Source organism: Natator depressus, chromosome 1 (genome assembly GCF_965152275.1).
Source record: "Natator depressus isolate rNatDep1 chromosome 1, rNatDep2.hap1, whole genome shotgun sequence".
Classification (NCBI taxonomy): domain Eukaryota; kingdom Metazoa; phylum Chordata; order Testudines; family Cheloniidae; genus Natator; species Natator depressus.
The window spans coordinates 239,725,322-239,747,216 of NC_134234.1; the positions used below are offsets into that span (position 1 = coordinate 239,725,322).

The window sequence follows — 21,895 nt, forward strand, 5'->3', positions numbered from 1 at the left end:
AGTTTTCAGCAAGGGCTGGAAGTGGCATGTTTGAGCTTCCAAGAAGGAGGTACTCTTGCGCCGCTGAGAAATGGTGACCTTCGGCGGGCAGACAGGTGGTGGCGAGAAAGACACTGGCCGTTCATGAATGGTTGGGAAAAATATCTGTGAATCTGGGAACGTTGGTGTTCCCCCACACGGATGCACCAGAGACTGAGGCTGTATTGATATGAACAAGACAAGTAATTCATACATTTAGAAATGAAAGGACATGAACATGCACAGCTCACTAGGCAGCTGTGTAGTAACCTTATAGAGTGACTACTCCAAGTTCATGATCAACACCACATACAATGCTTTGGAAATTACAAAAAAGGAAATATCCATTAAATACATCCATGGTGAACATGAATCATAGAATATCAGGGTTGGAAGGGACCTCAGGAGGTCATCTAGTCCAACCCCCTGCTCAAAGCAGGACCAATCCCCAACTAAATCATCCCAGCCAGGGCTTATGACAGCATATAGAAGTATTTGCTTTTGTTAGAAGCTGCTTTTCCATAACAATCCCCTTCTTCTCATTCACGAAAGAGAGACAATTTGCTGCTGGCAATGAAACAGACTTACTTTCACAGTACCTGCAACTGCTTTGAGCTAAGCCTTTGAGTTACTGATCTGTGTGCAAGTTATACCTAAAGAACAAATTCTGAATTAGCTAGCAGTGAGGCAACAATCTCTTGATTTTGTGTTTACAAGGTCCACAAAAAAGGCAAGAAAGGGAGGAGAAGAGATCTTCAGTTTTTGGTTACTTAACTCAGATTATCTCCCATGAAGATGTATTTTTGTTACCCTCTCAGAAACCATTCAGTACTTGCTACATGCTAAAAGGCAATGGAATGACCCTCCTAAGGTTGCAAGATTAAGCCATTGTTAAGAGTCACTCATTATGTTGCATCATCTTTGGACTCAGTTTTTTTCAACTGCCCTTCCTATTTGTGGTACTCAATAGGCAAGCCATTAACACATTAGAATTGACTAGACTACTCCTGTATCTCCAATCTGAATAGACCTGTACTAAACCAGCAGTGATGTTCTCAAAAGCAAGTTACGCACTTTCTGATTAAAGTGTTACGTTAGGCTCATCCTGGCTTTTTTCCCCCAAGGGTCAAAAAGAAGGGCGAGGAAAGGTTGTACTGTAATTTGTAACAGTGATGCATTTTCACTATATATGACTACTAATTTTCACTAGCACCTCATACTTTCTACACCAACAGTACTTACATATTTAATTTAATTGCTCTTGGGAGAACAGCAGCAACCGTGTAATCACTGACAACTACTACAAGCTATTGAAGTCAAAGAAATTGCCAAGAACTGCTTTCAATTGGCTAGAAGTTCAAGTCAGTTAGGAAGATCTGGTTCAAGGATAATTCAACAGCAGGGTAACAATCAAGAGCATCTATTTCCAAATGTTCAGTGAGATGCTTTCATCTCACCTTTGCCTCAGCGTATTGAGCCATGATGCAATATTGCCCCTCTTTTAGGAGGATTCTACAAGAGCTATCAGCAACTGATTTCTCCATGACATTGTGATTGATTATAGTGAGCTCAAAGAATCAAACAGATCACTTAATTTCCCCTCTGGAAAAGCAGCAGCAAACTCCCATAGTGCACAGTACAGTGAATAAGGACATGTCCTTTATACGCTATTCCTGTGTTCCGGAAATTGACTCCGTATTCCCAAAGTTCCCCTTAAAAGGAAATATTTCCTCAAATTAAAGAATAAATTGAAGCCAAAAACACTTCTAACTTCAAACAGAATCAGTTACTCTAGAAAGAGCCTTCCATTCATGCTCTTAGTATCTAACATCTGCTCTAACAGAAGCAGTCTTTCCACCTCAAAACACAATATTTATATAGGAATCAATGAAAACTTAATTGTAACTTCCCTCCAGAATCAAACAGAAGAAGGATGCTGAACTGTTTGCTACTCCTGATTTGTTTTAACATTATAAATCTAAAAGGTCACTGTCCCCACTAAAACACAATCCTCTGGAGCAAACCAGCTGCTACTAGTAAGTTTTAATACCTGGTCATATTTGACATTAATTTTATCCAGGACCTGAAAGAATGTCACTGATTGCCTAAAAGCAGAAGCAGGTGCACTAACCTTATGGGACAGACTAGATTGCTGCTTCTCTCTTTATCTTCTGTGATACATTCAGTCCTTTCCCTAAACTTTAATCAAACTTGGTGCCAACATTTCTTATTAGTTGTTACATAGATTCATGGATATTTAGGTCAGAAGGGACCATTATGATCATCTAGTCTGACCTCCTGCACAAAGCAGGCCACAAAATTTCACCCACCACTCCTGCGATAAGCATGGTGCTTCCCAAAGAGAAGGAATCAGCACTCTAGTTGCATAGGGCATAGGATTTAAAAAAAAAAAAAGAAATCTGCTCCTCTTTACTTTTATTAAACCAAACCAGGATGTATTTAATGGTAACTTATCTTTGTGTGCCAGGAGGCGTACAATAACACATACAGGAGTGACAAAGAGGGAAGGCAGGCTGGAGCATCGGTGCTTGCGTGGAGAGGCAGAGTGCATAGGCAGGACATTCTCCAGTACTTTAGAAAGCTTTTCTGCAAAGGTTTCCTCAGGGGCAGTCCGAAGGTAGGAAGGAGAAAGAGGTGCACACAATGCTGGTGGTGGGGTAGAAGGAATACTGGGAGGGATGCAGGGCAGAGAGGGAACAGCAGAAAGATGGGGGACATAAACTGACATGCTACGACCACGTTGAGGCTAAGGAGGAAAACAAAATTAAGACATGAATGCTTTAAAAATGAAAAGTTGGACAACCGTAATGAGCTAACACAAACAGTCACACATACATGATAAGACTAATGCTGATTGCTATGTGTGCAAAGAGATATGAGGGAGTTTAATGAAGGCCAGCACACAGAAAACAGGAAGTGTGCACCTCTGAGGACTTGCTTGCCTTGGATTATTCAACAGTGAAGAGTGTTCCATTAATGCTCCTACCAAAAGCAATTTGTATGTGCACACGAAGAGCAGGGCTGACAGATAGGAGATATTTTCTCACTGTACACTCATTTCAGGAAGCTTTGAAACAGTATTTCCAGTACCAAGCAACTCTATACATGGAAGACCCTCAGTGCTTAATTCACAGCCTTCAGATGTCCACACTAGGTTGACTGGGGAAAGGTGTGTACGTCAAAGTCAGTGATACTTGTCTCTCCAGTCTTTCTGCTTGCACAAAACCTATTTCATTTTCTATAAAGGAGTTTAGCTTCCTATACATATAACTGGACTGATAGGATAGATTTAGTACTTTATTCAGTCAAGTTATTACCATAAGAAATTAAGCATCATCCACAACATGAATTGTGGAGCAAAAAGTTAGAGTTTAATATTTGCAAAAACTTGCTTCTTTAATATTAGATTTATTGCATTTTCTAGAAGATGGCTTTGTTAAATAAAGAGCCAAGATTTTGTGATTTTGACACAACCCAGAAGCCATTAGGTCAAAATCTGACCCAATTAAATACTTGTAAAAAAGAAAGAAGTGGAAAGATGGAAGTGTTAGTATAGCAGCCAGCCCATAATTTCAAGATTTGTTCCTCTAGTCATTGAAATTTCTCACAATGAACTGCCCCTTTGCCTTCAAAGAAAATTGAACTCAATGTAAAAATATCCAGAAAAATCCAGATTGGTGGTTTTCTGGAGGCCTACCACTGATTTTAGCAAAATTTTTCAGATTAGTATCTGGACTGCTCAGAAGAATTGTTAGTGGGTTCCCTACTGTTACTCTAGGCATTCAATCTGGAAGCCAGGCATGTCAAGACTGGAATGTTTTTTCATCATAGCCACATCCTTGGATTGAAATATGGAAAAGTAAGAGAGCAAGCAAAGGACTACTTTAGACAGCTTAGAAGCTTAATTTGATTAAGAATCAACAGCGCCACAAACCTTCAGGTTAAGTGCCTTTGAAAAGGATGGAGAGGCCATTTATTCATCAATGCAATTGGTAAGTTTCTTCAAAGAGAAAGGCTGACACCACTAACAACTGCAATAAAATTCCCTGCTATAGATGCCAAAACAGAAACCTGAGGATTCCCAAGACTCAACAGAAAATGGTTTTGTATTCTCCAGATATGGTACCATTATTTGCCTCTGAGTTTGCAAATGAAGGAGCCAGCAATGACAGCTGAACGGAAATATAAATACTACAGCGGTGAGAGGCAGGATTTTTTTTAAGAGCTCCTACAAAGTCAGCATTGAAAATGTATCAAGGGGGGAAAAAAAAGGGGTGCCAAATAAAGGGTAACAGATGAATAGTGGAAAAGGTATTTGTGGCCTTTGCAGACTTTCCAGGGAAAGGAATATGCATGGCAACTGACAAGCAACTCAACACAAGCTATAAATAAAATGGGAACACAAATGTGGATCTCTCCAGTCTGGAGTGCTTACATGCAGCATTCTATAATGGTTCAAAATTCTTACCTGTGACACCTGTAATCAAAGCCTTACAGAATACACATGTAGCAAGTTCATATTTATAGAGCAGCTTTCATTAAGTTATTCCAATACCTCTGTCTGTCCTTTCAAGAACTCTTGGTGCTTGGAACTTCCACACTTACTGTTAAGTGTAGCAGAAGCACAGCTATCCTGAGTGAGACTAAGCATAGACTTCAATGTGAGATAATACCCTCAACTTAGGGTTGCATCAGTCAAGACTGATACTAATCCACCCATTTCACTCTAAATGCATGCCCGGGGTGGGGGGGGAACGGGACGGGACACCCCAGATTATTTCCTGTTCATCCTAAGTGAAGTGCTGCATTTGAGAAGGTCTGCATACAGCCTGAAGTGTTTCACCTCCCAGATAGATTCTGCATTTGCATACAATATGCACAGGCTTGGCAGAATTCAAGTTGTATTTTTTTTATATAAATTTTGACATAATAGCAATGTATATTTTAAGCATTTTTATTATAGATTTAAATTGTCAGTTGTGCAAACTATAGGCTTAAGCACTTTTCAATATTAATTTTATCATTTTAAATTTCAGAGTTGTGGAAAATTATGGCAGACAGATGTGAGATTCAAAAAGTTAAGCTTTATAACTATTATAACACAAACTGCCAATATCTCATGCCAAAACGTACAAAGTAAGTATCCCTAAATCAGGCTCAAGTTCTCAAGCAGCATTTTTCTTTCTTTGCCTATCTGTCAATTTTGATCATCTATGGAAATATTTTTTCATCATTCACGTGTATGGTAAATCAACATTTACCAACAAAAATCTTATCCTTCCAAGCTTAAATATATACACTGCAGATTGAAAGGCAAGAGGAAAGTTTGCCACAAAAACAGACAAACAGAATGAAGTAATCCATAGTGTTCTGTGTGCCTTTTGAGGTTTGTGCTTACCACTGTGGGTAGCTGATATCCTCCATGTTGTTGAGACTGCGCTTGGCCAACTGAAGCTGTGTACCCCTGGATTGTAGCTGTTGAAATAGTCTGTTCATGCTGGGAACCATAGGACACAGTTTGCTGGCTACTCACACATGATTCAGTATGAACAGATGATCCCTGCCCGCTGTCAACTGCCCCATCAGCTGCAGATAAAGACCACAAGACTTTAGTTTCAAAAACAGTACTGTAGACTCACAAGTTTTAGTCTTGCTTGAATATTACAAGTCCAGACTTTCAAAAATGGGTGCCTAAAGTTAGGCTCTGAAATATATGTTGCTTGATTTTCCAAAGTGCTAAGCTCCCAGCAGTTCCTAACTGAAGTCAGAGCTTACAAGTACTTTGCACTGTCAAAGTCGGGCCATTTATTCAGGTGTTTAAGTATGAATTTGGAAGTCTAACTTTAGGCACCCTTCTGAAAATCTTGGCCCTAAAAACTTTAGTATCTGCATGCAAATAATGTCAGTCACACAACCTGCCCCGACTACAGGATGTCTTCCCACCTCCTCCAGGCTCCGCAACATGTCCTATATTGAACTAAGGTCTTCAGGGCAGGGTTTACTTTCACTGTGTCATCTACAGTACACTGGCGGTTTTAAAATATTTTATTAATTAAGAGGAAAACTGATCCAAAACAAAGATTCTCTTCCTCCACTATAGCAAGCCTATATATGGATATAACCCGGAGTATTCAGTCTCAGAGCTCCATCTCCAACTCTGAACTAAATTGATCCGTAGTATCAGGAGATGAGCGTGGAAAGCCACTGACAATCATTTCAACAGCTTCTTTACCTAGACAATTATCAAAAAGTTATTCCCAACTAAATGTGGAAGTAAGAAGTTTGCTTCAATTCTGCCTTGCTCTGGACCTCACCGGCTCTTTTGAAAATGTTATCAGGTCCTCTCTGGTAACCAGGGGTTCTTTAGTATTATTATTATTTTCAAAGAGGATGAACAGCTTCATTGCCTTGCACACATAGATGTATCTTTCAAGTCTGAGTATATCCAAAATAAAATCTTAATATCCAGGTGCCTATATAGGGCAAATGGTAACTTATGTTTCTCTCTCATTTTAGCAGTGCATATATGGATGGGAGAGCAACTAGCTTCTCACTATTTTCTCTTCCTCTTACAATCATATACTACTAGGGAGTTCCAGATATGACAGCAAGAAAAGAAGCAACAACTCATTACTTTGGATACCCCACTGTGGGCAGAATTATCAGTATCATGTAACCTGATTTTTCACTTGAAAGGGAAATCAGTAAGACTCCCCAGAAGGAAGGAAAGTAAAATTAAAGGAAGTGGGAGTACATCCTGAATGGCCTGAGGCAATATACTTACACAGAACAGATATGCCGGGCTGTTGATATTGCAGCTGTTGGTGCTGATCAGCCTCTGGCTCTTCAGGCTCTACTTGTGTGGACACTGATGCTGAAGTAGTGGGGATAGCAGTGATGCCAGTGGCAGATGGAGGGTGCTTTGCCCCTGCCTGGGTAGCATTTGTTTGTAGCTGCTGCTCCAACTGCTGCTTCTGACTGATTTCTTCCTGCTTTCTTTTTTCCTGCTCTTCTCGCACCAACTGACGCTGCTCTCGCTTTCGCTTGATCAGAGACACTCTGTCCTTGATTGCTTTGGCCATTGTCTTGTGATCTCCTTCACAGACATACCCTGACTCCACCTAAAGCAAGACACATGGATGTTCACAGAAGTCATATTACCAAGCAATGGTAATATCACATCTTGCCACAGCAATACAAGTACAGCTCTGCTGTATAATCTTAACCTTCAGAGGAGACTGGGAAGTTGAACTCCAAACACAACCAATCCCTCACCCCCTTACGTCAGCCAGGACACTAAAAGGATGGCAGGTTACACCCTAACCTCAGAAGAAAATGTGTCAGTTGATCTAAACACACTTACAAGTGCCCCAAAAGGGCACAAGAGCCCTTACCATTTCTTGTGCTACATCCTCTGGGACATCTCTCTCCAAGTCAAAGGAAAACTCTATTGCCTCATTGTCCTTGTATTTGCCCTTAAGCTTTTTGATATCCTCAATTCGTAACCAGAGCTTGATGGCAATCTTCTCTCCATCATCTTCCTCTGCTAGTTCTACCCGCACACCAGTCTCTTCTTGGAAGAAAGCGTGGTTCAAAAGGTCCTTGATAGCATATCTATACATACCAGGGTAGAGAAGTGGAAAAGGAGAGAAGATACACAATAATTAGGTTTTGACAAAATCAGTAAGGAACATCATCTTTCTTGAATGGCAATCCCAAAAAGCTTACTCTCAGCTTTTCGTACTACTCCCATTAACTCCCCTGTTTGTTTTGAGGGATGGAGGGGGGATTAAATCACTGTCAATTTTGCTTTTCCAGTGCCAATTTTTGTAACTTTTTAAAATGCAATCAAAGATTAACCCCAAGATGATGCAAAAGCATGCAACAGTCAGTGGCTTAAAATTCACTTGCATCTCAACTACAAATACCTAATCCTAGCAGCACAACATCATGTTAATTACTTAAAATAATGGACAGCATGTCATAAAATAACTCTTGAAACTGTATGGCTTTATGAAGGTTAAAGTACCACAATGCAGCTGTTACTCCACATATTGGGCACAGTAGACACTACCATTTAAATAAACTAGTCCGTATTCTATTCAAGATGGTCTCCAAACCCTCGACCAGTCATCTCCGCACTGGTTACCCAACTGTCTCATTCTGTTTGAGATCTGTATTTATTTCTGACAGCCCTGGCAACGAATCAGTGACCAATGTCTCCACCATCCCTCTCGGCACAAGTAGTAACATTACCAATGCTGGAGAGAGCTTCACCTATCTTCCTTCCCACAACTGGCAGATGTCAGTGACACCAGGCCTCAGCGACAAAGTGGAAGGGAGATGGGTATTTGATGAAAGGAATAATGCTCCACTTCACACTTCCTTTTACCTAGGTTTAATTATGGTCTTATGCTCTAAGTTTAGGCCTTCAACTTTAGTGCTATTTGGGAAGCACCGGTGCAGATTATATTCCAAACAATACATCCCTGCTGAGTACAAATGGTGATGTCAAACTGTACAGGCACAGTAAGATAAAGCATCAATGTTCTCTACTACAAAGAGTGACTGGGTTTGAACACGGTTGTGAATAATCAAATCAGCTAACTCAATGTGATCACACTCAGCATCATGTCAGTCATGACCGCTCTCAAGACTTCAACATTTTAACAGAAGTATATGTACAACACTATCTGGAAAGTTTCCAATACACAGTATCTGAAGCCTTAAAGGACTATTCCAGTGCCTTATTCTGTGCTGAAATACAACTGTCTGGGACCCATAGAAGGAGAGCTTACCTTTCATCTTTGTTTTGTCGGATGCATCCCTCAATGATCTCCTTCACTTCAGGAATTGCTACTTTATCAAAGCTAGCTGGCTTGACTCCCTGAAACATACAGAAGTACCAGTGGGGATACAGCAACAAGGAAGCCCACTAATTCATTTGTAATGAAGTTTAAGAATTGCAGAAACCACTTTCATATTAACACAGACCCATATTCTGTATATACAGGGCCAAGTTCATATCCCTGGTGTGAACTACAAAGATCAATCTGGCACAGGATGTCTTGTTCCTCAATCATTCATCACTGATCTTTCAAAAACAGATTCGTCCTTTTTCTCTACCAGACATCCCCTATGTAGTTTGAGGGCTTTAGCAGTTATGTGCTACTCAGCCATTTTAAACTTTAGAAGAAGAATTTGTTGGCTAGAGGGTCACATGTCATCTCAGCAGGGAGTGTCTTCTGTGCAGCTCCAGTGCACTAACCCACGATTACCTGAATACACTCAGCAAAGAGTTATGTTGCTTCCTAGAATTGTTCCAAATTACGGTCATACAGAAAGATTTAGGCCTAGATTCATCATATAGGAAAAAATTCAGCTGTATTGACAATCTGTCTGGATGGCTATGTAAACTGTTCAGTGTCCTAGACACAGATTGATTGGGGGACTTCCCTTTTCCTCAGCCTCTCAGTCAAAAATAAATCTGAAAAGGCAGCAGGACAGTCTGACAGAACAAACAGATGTTAAGATTACACAGGCAGCTCTAACGGGCAACACTTCAGAGTTTTAGCAACACAAGGGCATACTCCTGAGAAAGAGTAAGCAAAATCACTTCTTACAGCACCTTTTCCATAAGGATCCCATGGAAGCCAGTGCAGATATATATAGGACTAAATTCCCTTATTTACATGTGACCAACACCCCCACTGATTTTGGTGGGAGCTGTGCACACATTAAGGAAAGCAGAATTGGGCCCACAGAACTTCACTTTATTCAGTCTTCATCTCAACTTAATACTAAAGATGGCAACACATTGAAAGAGGAAGCAGCTAATTCCGTTTATTCATAGTTTTGCTTATCTAAAGTCTCAGTTTGCAGCCAAGTAAACTATAAACTTAAATTCAGCTACCAGATCTGTTACTTATGGTGTCGATCACTGCACTATCTGTATACCTGAAGTATCAGCCTGCACCTCTGGTGGATCACAATGAAACCAAGCACAGAGCCAGCCCTGAAGTAGCAGCCAAGGAACAGGGCTATATGAGGTACTTCAAACCTTCATGGTTTGGTGTCCTGAGCACCTAGAGACATTCTCCCTGTATGATATATCAGCTAGGGCAAAGGTTCTCAACCTGGTGGTTACAACATACCACTCCGCCCTGCGTAACGGGAGGGAGGTCATAGGGAAAAGGTTGAGAGCCACTGAACTAAAATTCAGGTTAACAGTCCCTCATTTAAATGGAAGGGGGCTAACATCATGATATTTTCAGTAGATTTCCTACACTAAATTCCTTCCTCTATTGGTCTGAGGACCTTCCAGGCACGCTGCACTGCCTATTTTCTCTCCCAGGCGAGGGACAAGTGGGTTCCAACAGGGATAAATGAGTGATAGGGAAGCACTGGAGTCCAGATTTCTAATGCCTTCTATTGTTATTAGTTGTAGTTTTAGTATGCATTGTTCATTAACCCAGCAAAATGGAGAGGTGTGTTTAATAACCAAAAATTAAGTACGCTGGATGTATTTCACACAAAAAATCCAAACATCTGGTTGATTCTATTGTGGAGGGCCTGTTTCCTTACTCTAAACTTTGCTCTAGCTTACAGATCCCTGCAACTAAGATTCATAGAATTGAAGAGTATAGTGTGATAAAAGTAAGCCGTGGAGCAGGGCCTCTCAGTGAACATTAAGAATGCTTTTTTAAAAGCTTTTTTGAAAATAAGAACTTTATCAGAGGCCAATGGCCCAGCTGATAAGATAGAAGTAAACTTGATACAGCAACGTGGGCACGTATAATCTCCCAGTTTTCCAGCAAGACATTAGCAAGATTGTACTGCATTGCAATAGATCTTAAAATTATCTTAATCTTTAACTTTCTCCCCAAATTCCTGGTTCTTTTTTCATCTCTAATCATCTTACTTGCTTAAAGTACCAACAATTAGCAAAGCTAAATTCGTTAAATATAGTCACTTTCCAAGCTTAAATTGAGGCCAGGTATTCAGACTTCTAAGGTGGTTACTTTGGCTACATGATCCATTGTGTAATTTATATCTCAGTTTCCCAGCCAGAGATCAGGTATTTCGAGCACAGGGGGCTCCTAAGGTTATGTCTACACTGCAACTAGTAGTGCGCCTCCCAGCCCAGATAGATGGACACACGACAATAGCAGTCAGACATTGTGGCACAGATTAGTCATTCGAGTACAGACTCGGGGGAGGGGGGTAGAGAGTGTCAGGCAGATTTATACTCTGCAGCTATCCTGTTCCACCACCCATGCCACAACAGTCACTGCTATTTTTAGCACACTAGCTCTAACAGAGCTAGTGTGCCTCTCTCTACCCGAGTTGGGAGGCCACTCCCAGCTGCATCATAAATTACTAGAGTCCTGAAAGTAGCAACAGCCTGCATATACCCCAATTTACATCACCGACAACAGCAACAGAGGTAAGATGTCAGTTAAGGATCTTTGGGAAAATCTCATTTCAGAAAAGCAAAGAAATGAAATATAAAATGGCTGGCACAGCTGAACGTAAGCTTAAGGAAATAAATGAGAGTTTCCTGTTTATGGTACTTTATTCTATGCTCCATCCTTGTAACTGCATCAATCTTGTAAGTGATGAGGAAGTTAATAAGGTGGTCCCAGAACTACAAACTTACCAGGTTAACAACTGAAAAATACTCTTGATATTTAACATTAAGAGATTTCAAGTACCTTTACTATTACCCACTGCCTTAGGCTGTAATCAGTGAGCAAGCTCCTTCTCAATCAAAGCCCTGGCTGCACACAACATAATTTCTAAACATACTGTAACGAGGGAGAAATGAGGAAAGAGGTCCTGTGCTTCAAGTGACCTTGGTGTGTCCTGTGTGCAACAATACACTCTTTCAACAGGCCCTGGAAAGCTGAAGACACTCAAGGACATACTTTATCAGTTTCTTGGCTCAAGCAGTTCATATTAACTAGTTGAGGGTATGCATGTGTCATGTATTTAGAAGCACAGTTCCCACCTCTTCCCCTTCTCCAAGCCCATTAGGAAGAATCAGCAGTGAGGACAAGCCAATGCACTTTTTTTAGAAACTATGGGTTCCCACTCCTGAGTGGCAATGTTCAGTTACAACAGCACTGAATACCTGCCACGACTTTTGTGGTTTACCTGTGTTTGTTACAAAGAATGATGGGCTCTTACAAATGGCAGATTCGAGGAACTGACATATATTTGTTACAGATACCTATTCTAGACCTGTTTAATACAAAAAATTAGTCATTTGGGTGTACACTCAGAGCATTTAAATACTTCCGTGCATTGTTAACGTGCCTATAAACATGATACCCAGGCACTAATAGTCAGGTCTTTAGCTATTAACACATAATAGACCAAGCTGTAATATAGAAGCTATCAAGATTAGCTCAGAAATCAACACAAGAGCCAGCTGATGTATAATTAGAAGGGCTTTGAGGAGGCAGATAGAGTGGATATTTTAACTGGTCAAAAATGAAGTTCGCTACTCTTGTTTTACAATCTGCATCCACATTTACAACAAAAGAGAGATCACTAGTTGAATATTTTATACATCTTTCAGAATAAATTTGTGAATTTATCAAATCAAATAGAAAGGGTGTTCTAAAATCCAGCAGCTTTCTCTAATGTCCTTGAACAAATCAAAACAAGCTAACATAGGTAACTGAACAAACTTCAGAACATTCTTTCAAAATAGTTTTGAAAACCAAGAAGAGAAACAACTTTGTTGTACTCTGCATGATTAGTATCACTTCGTTCAGATTCAGATTACATCTAGAAAATTGTAGCAATGAATACTTAATTATCTTCCCTTACCAATTCAGAAGTCACTTGTATGTGTTCTTATGGAGCAAATAGTCAATGCTAAATGATTCTAACACCAAATTAAGCTAAAAGTAGTGCAAACAGGATAGATAAAAATTACATATCATGAATTAGGATGGTTTTGTTTGGATTTTGAATAATATTTAACTCACTTAGCACTATTTTGTTACTTGCAACTGAAGCACCAAACAAAAAGTTCCCTGTGCAAGACCATAAGCTATGTAAAGAAATGTTTTCAATAAGATATTCCTGAAGATCAATTTTAAAAGTTCATAGGAGCTACAAACTTCACTCACCCTCAGTTTCTGTACAGCAACAATCTGTATGACAGTATAAGCGTTTTGTTATAATTATTCAGAAGAGAACAAATCACCTCTCTATGCCAGGCACAAACAAAGTAAGGTGAGAAATAGCCTCAGTTTTCATTATTCCATTGTATTTGCTGTTCCCAAAACTCTTACCCCCCACATAAGACATTTAAGTTTTTCCTAAATACAAAATCAGGTTTCCCACTAACTGGAACCAAAGCACAGTTTATGTTAAGTCAGACCAGTCCAGCAGACTTGTTCCTGAAGGGTTCCTGATGCAATTGCAACATTCTTTACTTGAGCTACATGTGCCTATCCAGTACAGTAGAAATTCCTACCCACCTCTTTAGCACTGTCCTTGTGAGAGCAGCAACAGCAGTGGGAATTAATGATGACAAACACCGGACAAATCTCTCTCTTTGTAAAATCCATCAGGAGAGAGAGAGAGAGAGAGACACTAAAAATGGGATGAAGGTAAAAAAATATTCCAATACGAGAGTCTGTTAGGTATAGACTTAGCGCACAGCAGAAGGAAAGCAGACATCAAAATTAAAGGGGAGCATGGTTTCTTGTTTCACACCACTTGTGCTTCCCTTAGTCCTGTACATGAGTTTGCAGAAATCAGAGCTCTGTTCTGATGGCTGCTTCCTCCATTCCAGACCCCAGAACAGAAACGCTAAATGCTAAACAGCAGGTAAGCTTACTCAAGTGCTCCTCCTCCTCCACCCCTCCCCTAATAGCAAAGGCATTACAGGGGCAAGCAGAGTGGGGATCTTTGCTTGCTTTATGCCCCACCTCCAGCCTAGATGGTCTGCTCATTCTCTGCACATGTTTGCTGCAATAGTTAACATTGCACATAAACTAGAACCACAATGTTTGGCTTAACTCCCACCCTAGCAAATTAGATACTACTGAACTGAAAGGAATGGGTCAATGTCCAGTACAACAACCTGACCAAAGTTTGTTGGCACTATTTAATATATTAAGAAAGCAACAGACACTGATCTGTGATACAGGACATATTTCTGCCTACCAAGTCAATCCAATACCTACTTCAACAGGAGCGCCCTTTTTCTCAACAGTTAAAGAATATTTCCTTGATAATTAAAGCACCTTACACATTCTGCATCCTTCCTGGCCAGCACTAACAGTCTACCACAGGAACAGGTAACATATTACGGCTGCAATCATTCTTAAGGTGACTCCCATACTTAACACATTTTATTCCCTTGCCTATACATCTTAAATTCCATCCCCCAACCTCACATATCCTGTATTAGATTACCTAACAAAGTACTTTATCATTCATCTATTCAACTCTAGTAATTTAAGAACTTGGGAGAGCTCACAAGCTATTACCAGCAGGAGAGGTAATAGGGGTGGGGGGAGAGAAAACCTTTTGAAGTGATAAACACCCATTTTTTTTTTTTTTTTTTTTTACGGTTGTGTGTATAAAAACATCCTCACTGCATTTTCCACTTTTATGCATCTGATGAAGTGAGCTGTAGCTCACGAAAGCTTATGCTCAAATAAATTGATTAGTCTAAGGTGCCACAAGTACTCCTTTTCTTTTTGCGAATACAGACTAACACGGCTGCTACTCCGAAACCTGTCACATGACAGATGTTAGACAAAAAAAGTACTGAGACCATACCAAGATGAACAAGGCTTGTACCAATTCCCTAATAGTTACTACAACAAGCGCTGTGAATCTCTTTTGTTCACAGCTGCAGAGCCACTATTTTAAGGTGAAATTAAAAGCAACCTTCCCTCTCCACCTACTCTTCCCTCCCCCACCAAATTAAGGCCTGATGTGAGCAAATCGATGAGGACATACTGCACATCATTTAAAAGGTTATCTTAAATCTCTGAAGACCACCTCACCCCAAAAATCATCTTGGTACATCCTGGTTCACTGACTATATAAATGCATTCTATTCTGTATAGGATTTTATACTGTGCTTATCACCATAGTATCGGAGCACATTCCAATAGCACATTAAGCACATCCAAATTCTATGTTACAATGAGACATTTGATAGCACATTCTAGGACACCTTCCTTGAAGATCTATTTACTGGCAATCACTGAGGAGAAAATTGTAAAAAGGTCATCTGAAATACACTGCTGTGCTGACTGCTCCTCATAGCCTTGTTAGTCAGACATTTTGCCCACAAATATCAGCTCCCATTTTTACTTAATGCTTTTTCTGTTATGATACATACTACAGCGTGGAGTTTAGTAACCCATTGGCAAGTATGACATGCTAAGGTAGTTACTCCTGCAGTGCTGCTCAGTGAACACAAATGCCTGTTTTTGCAGTCAAAACAGACTGAAATTGATTTCACAGGAATAGAATCTCTTTTATTCCTTGTTCCATTTCATTCTGCTCCACGGAATTCTGTCTGCATTTTTCTGGCATGCTATGCAAGTTGCACTGTGCACTTTAGTATTCCAACTTTTCAACCCCCTACCGAAACATTCTGTGTTTGCTTTATTCCTTTGAAAAAAGTAGTTTAAGCACACAACCCAAAAAGGAATTTTACAGTAACTGCTTTAATCTCTTCTCCTCAAACATAATGTTCAGATTTATGCAGTCCAGAGGCTAATAGAATCAGTGACAAAGTCAAATTACACAAACAAAGTAATTAAAATCTCCATTATTTTTTTTGCTAGGCTGTTAAACTGCTGGTTTGAGCCAGATATGGGCTGCTACAAACCATTAGTTTAAGGAATTCAAACACAGCCAATGATTCCAATGGAAAACAAGTCTCCAATTCATCCCCCAAAGCACCCTAGGCAAAATTATGCAAGGCAATTAAATTAGTTTACCCCATGATACTCTAAAATACCAACACCTGCTATTAGTTACTTCTCCAACCCAGGAAGCCTAATAAACTTAACTATTTCTTCCTTTCACCACCCCCTCCAGTTTACCCTAAGCAAATAGAATTTATAAAACTCAGAAGGCTCTTTCCAGAAGCTGCCCTTCCAGCTCTGCTTTTTCCTTGTGCACAACTGAAGAGTACTGAAAACTACTATCTACATCTGGAAATTCATCTCCCAGAGCAGTTTTAATCTTGATCCTTGAGCTGGTCCAAATCACATCCTACATTCCCCTTTACTGACTTGAAAAAGGGACATTTTAGCTATTTATTCAGTCAGACAAGTGACCTGTACAAGCTGCAGTTAAAAATACTGTAATTATTTTAGTACAGATCTAGATTTAGTGACTAAATTAAAGACAGTTTAAGAAAGCTGGCGTCATTGACTCCATTATTTCAACAATTCAAAATGAGTATCTAAAACAGTAAAGCCAGCACTATGAGATACTGCATAAAATGAGGGTTCTACTTTCTACTACAATATAAAATTTTCCAAATTTACCTCAAACCCTGGATTAAAAAGAGCAAGCCAAAGCACATCCTAATGCAGATTTTCAAATTAATTTGACTGTTCACAGAAGTGAAGAAGCGTACTTCCTCGGCCAACAATTTGATATTCTTTCATAAATTCACAATTTGCCAAAAAAAAAAAAAAGAGAGACAAGTGTCCGTCTCCTCACCGTTTCTGAAAGCTTTCCCCACGTAGCCTTGTCAACGTACTTGAGCCCTGCACCACCCCAACTGCTCTTTAAGTATGAAACCCCCAGACATCTCTGCCAATGCAACTTAATCCTGACCTACAGCGTCCTTTGCTATTCCATGTCTACACTTCTCAGTATGGACGGTCAGCCATGCCAAGTTGTATTATTTGGCAATAGGCATAAATGGAGTAGGATGATAAAACTTATTTGAAACCAAGGGTAGAACAATGCATTAACAATGCATCCTTGCAGGTCCACATTAAATAGCCAGCTTAACTTCATATTTTGAGTAATTGTTAGTGATGCAGATTTACCTGATTTTGTTTCTTTACAAATTTATAAATACAGCTATCTATTGTACACATAGTGTACTCTGGGCACTTATCCCAAAACTAAAAATCACAGCACTGAACTCAAATCTATAACACAAGGACATCTGGAGCCCAATCATATGCTTTCTTCAATCTACTTCACAGTTTCTTCACAAAACAAAAGTTTCTTCACAAATTTTTGTCGTCTACCCAATGTAGAACAAGTTGCAGTACTGCAGCATGGAGGTGATGAATGCATGTTATCAAGACATAAGACAAACAGACGGAGTCTTCTCACTAGCAGGCAATGAAGATGGTGTGCTTTAGTGATTGCTGTTATTTGACTATCCAGAGTCAGTAATGAGCCCTGTATGTCCTACGCTGAATACTATTCTACGTGTTACAGGGCAAGTGACCTTCATTGCGAAAAAGGTAATAGCGTTTATAAGCACATCAAAACAGTTACTTATTAACATGACTTCAGTCTTTCTGGGATTTAATTCAGCACCGACACTTCAATTCCCCCACTACCCACACAGTGAAGCATGAGAGATAGGAGTCTATGCTAGATAAAAAAAACATCAGCAGAACTGAATCTCATCAACATATCTCTACCCTTATATTACACCTCTGTAAAAGTGGGGCTATATAGATGAGACTACACCTTGTGAGAGAAATGAGCCCTGAAAGACTCCATATATGCCAGTGCTTTGGGGGAGAAGCAGCAACAGCAACAAATCACACTTGAATTTTACAGCTATTACTTTAAAAAAAGTGACCACAGGATGTCAGATTTAGTTACTTACCTCTTAACACTTGCTATAGGCTTTCACAAAGATTACCAATAAAAATACAACGAGGCATACTTGTGGCACCTTAGAGACTAACAAATTTATTTGCGCATAAGCTTTCATGGGCTAAAACCCACTTCAGAGGTTTTAGCCCGCAAAAGCTTATGCCCAAATATATTTGTTAGTCTCCGAGGTGCCACAAGGACTCCTCGTTGTTTTTGCTGAAACAGACTAACACGGCTACCACTCTGAAACCTGTCACAATACAAATACATTTCAAATGCTGCAGACTATGACAGAGATAGTTTCAGCAAGTAGAACAGCATACATACTGAAGACTAGCTTACCTCTTCCCCCAAAAAACATGTAAGATCAACCTTCCTCCATCAGACACCACAGCACGTCTTATCACTGACTCTTCAGAAGACCTCTTCCATGCCACTGGAAAGCCCCAAACCCTCCTTCCCTAAGGCAAAGGCCACAAGAATCAACCATCTGGATTAACTTCTTCTCTGGACGCTTCTACAAAGTGATATGTTAGCCCATGTACTTCCTCTCCCCCCTTCCTTCTCCCCCTTTTATTTGCTGCTTTCTTGACCTTCAAAGGGTCAACCAATATTTAACAAACAGGATCAATGCCATAATAAGTAATAAATAGCCATCACACAAGATTATGATGATGAGACTATGTACATTCATCTATAGCGATTTTCCTTTTACTGAAGTTTAAAAAATATTGTGGGAGATAAAAACCTCAATAATTTGTGCAAAAACTGTTAAAGAAAGTATAATTATAATGTTGGTTATTACAAACTTGCATTTGCCTTGATTGAATTTTAAGAAATCTCTAGGATTTCAGTTTTCCGTCAATGTGACAGACTTCCACGGTATCAATAACACATCCCCACAATCCATAAAACCTGGTTACACAGACTCTGAAATACAGTTTTTATAACTTCTATTTTACTTTATTTTCTGTGTTATTTTATTTCATGGTATGTTTTGTGAGAAGATTTTAATTGCAAGATATGAATGTACTGCAAATAGTAGATCTTAAGTCCCCGGACCATTTTGGTCAGAAAGGTTAGCAGACAAGCGAGACTGTGGGTATGTCTACACTATAATCCCAGGTGCAGTTGCAGCTCAGACATACCTACCTGTGCTCACATGACTAAAAACAGTGACGTAAATGTTGTCGCATGGGCTTCAGCAACCCAAGCAGGTCCCCAGGGGCCGCAGCATGCTTGTAGAACCATCATGTCTATACTGCTAGCTTAGCCATACTAACACAGGTAAAGCTAGTGCAAGTATGTTTACCTAAGCTGCAATCACCCCTTGAATTGCAGTTAGCTATAACCTGTCTGATCAATGACCAAACCCCTCTGGTACAAGATAAAACTCATCTCTATATCAGATTTGTATCTCAATAACACATCTTGTAGGAAAGTTTAGGAATGGACTGAGTTATCAGCAGACATAGAATTAGGCCTTTTCACACACCCCTTTCTTTTACAAAAGCATTCTGGAAGTTTTTATCCTTGAAACTAAGTAAAATAGTTGGTAGTTGGAAATGTTTTGTAGAAGACCTTTGTAACCTCTCAATTTATGTTTCCCCTTCAAGGTGAAAACCTTGCAATTCCTTGAATACTTAAGAGGGCATCAATTTCTTTCTAGATGTGTATTTTCAAAATGTTACTTCTAAACACAAACATTTAATGTAGCAGCTTTCTGTGCAAACGGTAAGATTTTTATATACCGACATAGAATCCGGTAACCCTGCTACAATTGTTTATTAACAACAGAAGCCATCTAAGTACAGAATATTTATATTAATTGGAGAATGAATTCATTATTTGGCAATGCTTAAGCAACTTCCTTACCAAATTTAGAAAGACAAGAATCACCTCTCCCAAGCCTGTTCAGAGAATGCCTACTGACATGACTATTTAAAATTAATGATTAAACTTAATTCTTAAAGAGAAAGACTATTTTGGGAGACTAAAACCTTATATAGAATATAAGCATGTTTGGATCCATTTGAAGCAGAATTTCAACTTCTTTTAAACCCTGATGGAACTCAAAGGCTCTCAGAAAATGGATTGAATAGAAGAAAAAGTTAAAACTAATTTTAAAGATGTTTTGAGAACTTCCTGCCACAAAGGTAAAATAATCATCAAGAAGAGCAGTTACAGCATGTGGCATATGTATTAACAGACTCCATATTTTGTGCTAAAGATGTTACCATGATCAACCCGCAAAGTTGTTGAGCCCAGAAGGTATGACAGCAGCTAATTTTTTAATCTTGTCAGACTCCAGAACGGGGGTTTTCCTCCTTCAGTGAAACAAGGAAAGAATACAAAATATCTCTGAATTTACCAACCAGCAGCATACTCTGCTCCCATCCCTCAACTATATAGGCCTCCTCACAGCTAATTTTATTGATCTCTGAAAGCAAGCAAACTGCAACCAGAACAAAAAGGAGTCCAGGACAGCATCAAGAAGCAACAACCTTCTAGTTCAGAGTGGTTTCTTCAGCATCATGGGGAAGATGAAATTTGTAAAAGCATTGCCAAGAGATTAGATTTAAAATGTTTGTAATGATTTTAATAGGATGTTGAAATGCTATTGTAATAAGATAGTAACAGTTTCTCCTGTTAATCATGATTTAAAATTAATGATTGGTTTATGTATCCCCAGTTAGGAAACAAACTGGCCTTAGTAAACAGAGGTAAGTAGTGGGGATTTAAATTTAGAATGTAAGATTCTTAATATTCATTTGTTTCCCTGTCTCAAGACAGCTCCCTGAATAGCTTCGTTCATGAAACTGAATTTAAATAATTTCTTTAGTTTCATAGGACCTAATTAGGACTACTTACCATTGCCTATTTATAAACGGTTTAGTCTATTCACACTATACCAAACAGGATTTACCAACCCTCCTTCGCCCATCTATATGTGGTTTTAGTTATCTATGATACACTGAGGCCATGTCTACACTATGGGGACTACAGCAGCATACCTATGGCACCACAGCTATGCCTACATAACTCCATAGCGTAGACACAGGCTACAGTGATGGAAGGGATTTCTCACATCACTCTAGGGACACCACCTCCCTGAATAATGGGGGCTAGGTCAACAGAAGCATTCTTCCGTTGACCTAGCTGCATCTACACTAGCGGTTAGGTCAGCATAGCCACAGAATTCAGGGGTGTAGGTTTTTCACATCCCTGAGCGGCACAGCTATCTCAGCCTAAGTTTTAAGTGTAGACCACTTAATCCTTAGACAGGATTAACTATCAATTTGGGGGAAAAAATATACTTTGGTCTTAACTCACCAAAAGAAGACTGACCCAACTAGAAATGGGCCCACTTTCAAAGGTATAATCTCTATTAAGAGCTCAAACACACAGAAGGGATTGCAGCTGAAGTAATTATTATTGCTTGTCTGTTTTGTTTTTCTCTTTTCCTTTAATAAAATAGACAGATGATCGTCATTGTTTTGCTTGTTTTTAAACTGTAGGGTCTCCTAAGGAATGGCAAACAGTGGGAAACACTTCCCTGAATTGGTATTAAGAGGCAACTATTAACATCTGGCCTACCTTTTCTTGTTTCTCTCAACTATAAAATTTTACTAATTTGGGGAATAAGATTACTTGGTGCTCAAAAACCAGAAAATACCCATTCTACCCACAATATGAACAATCTCTTAAAAACTGAACGGTCTATACTTGATGTTTATTTACAGTAAAGCCATAGAAGATACATGAAACCAAAAGACTGGCAACATCAGATTTTTCAAGTCCAAAGATATTACTCTTAGGATAAAACAGACATTTGCTGCATGAATTATACTGGTTTGATCTCAACTGCTTTAAGGAGTTAATTTAGAAAAATATTAATCTGATCTGGAAGTTACTGGATACATGATTTCGCAGCGCTCATCAATAAAGGCTGTTACCAAGGTTTATGAGAACGACATTCATTATTTGCATTGGCATTAGGACGTTATGT

General features: G+C 39.4%; 1 protein-coding gene across 7 annotated transcripts in view; it reads right to left on the minus strand.

Moving 5' to 3' along the window:
* The window catches only part of WNK1 (WNK lysine deficient protein kinase 1), a 165,217-nt gene that overhangs the window by 67,869 nt on the left and 75,453 nt on the right, over positions 1–21,895 (minus strand). For 6 of the 7 annotated variants that reach the window (XM_074938996.1, XM_074939008.1, XM_074939003.1 and 3 more), the window contains exons 5-8: positions 8,838–8,926; positions 7,434–7,653; positions 6,824–7,160; positions 5,438–5,625 (exon numbers count right to left, since the gene is read on the minus strand). In XM_074938996.1, the coding sequence (XP_074795097.1) occupies positions 5,438–5,625; positions 6,824–7,160; positions 7,434–7,653; positions 8,838–8,926 (834 nt within the window). Of the gene's footprint in view, positions 1–5,437; positions 5,626–6,823; positions 7,161–7,433; positions 7,654–8,837; positions 8,927–13,535; positions 14,138–21,895 lie in introns of those variants that run through there. The other variant, XM_074939033.1, reaches the window with a different exon arrangement.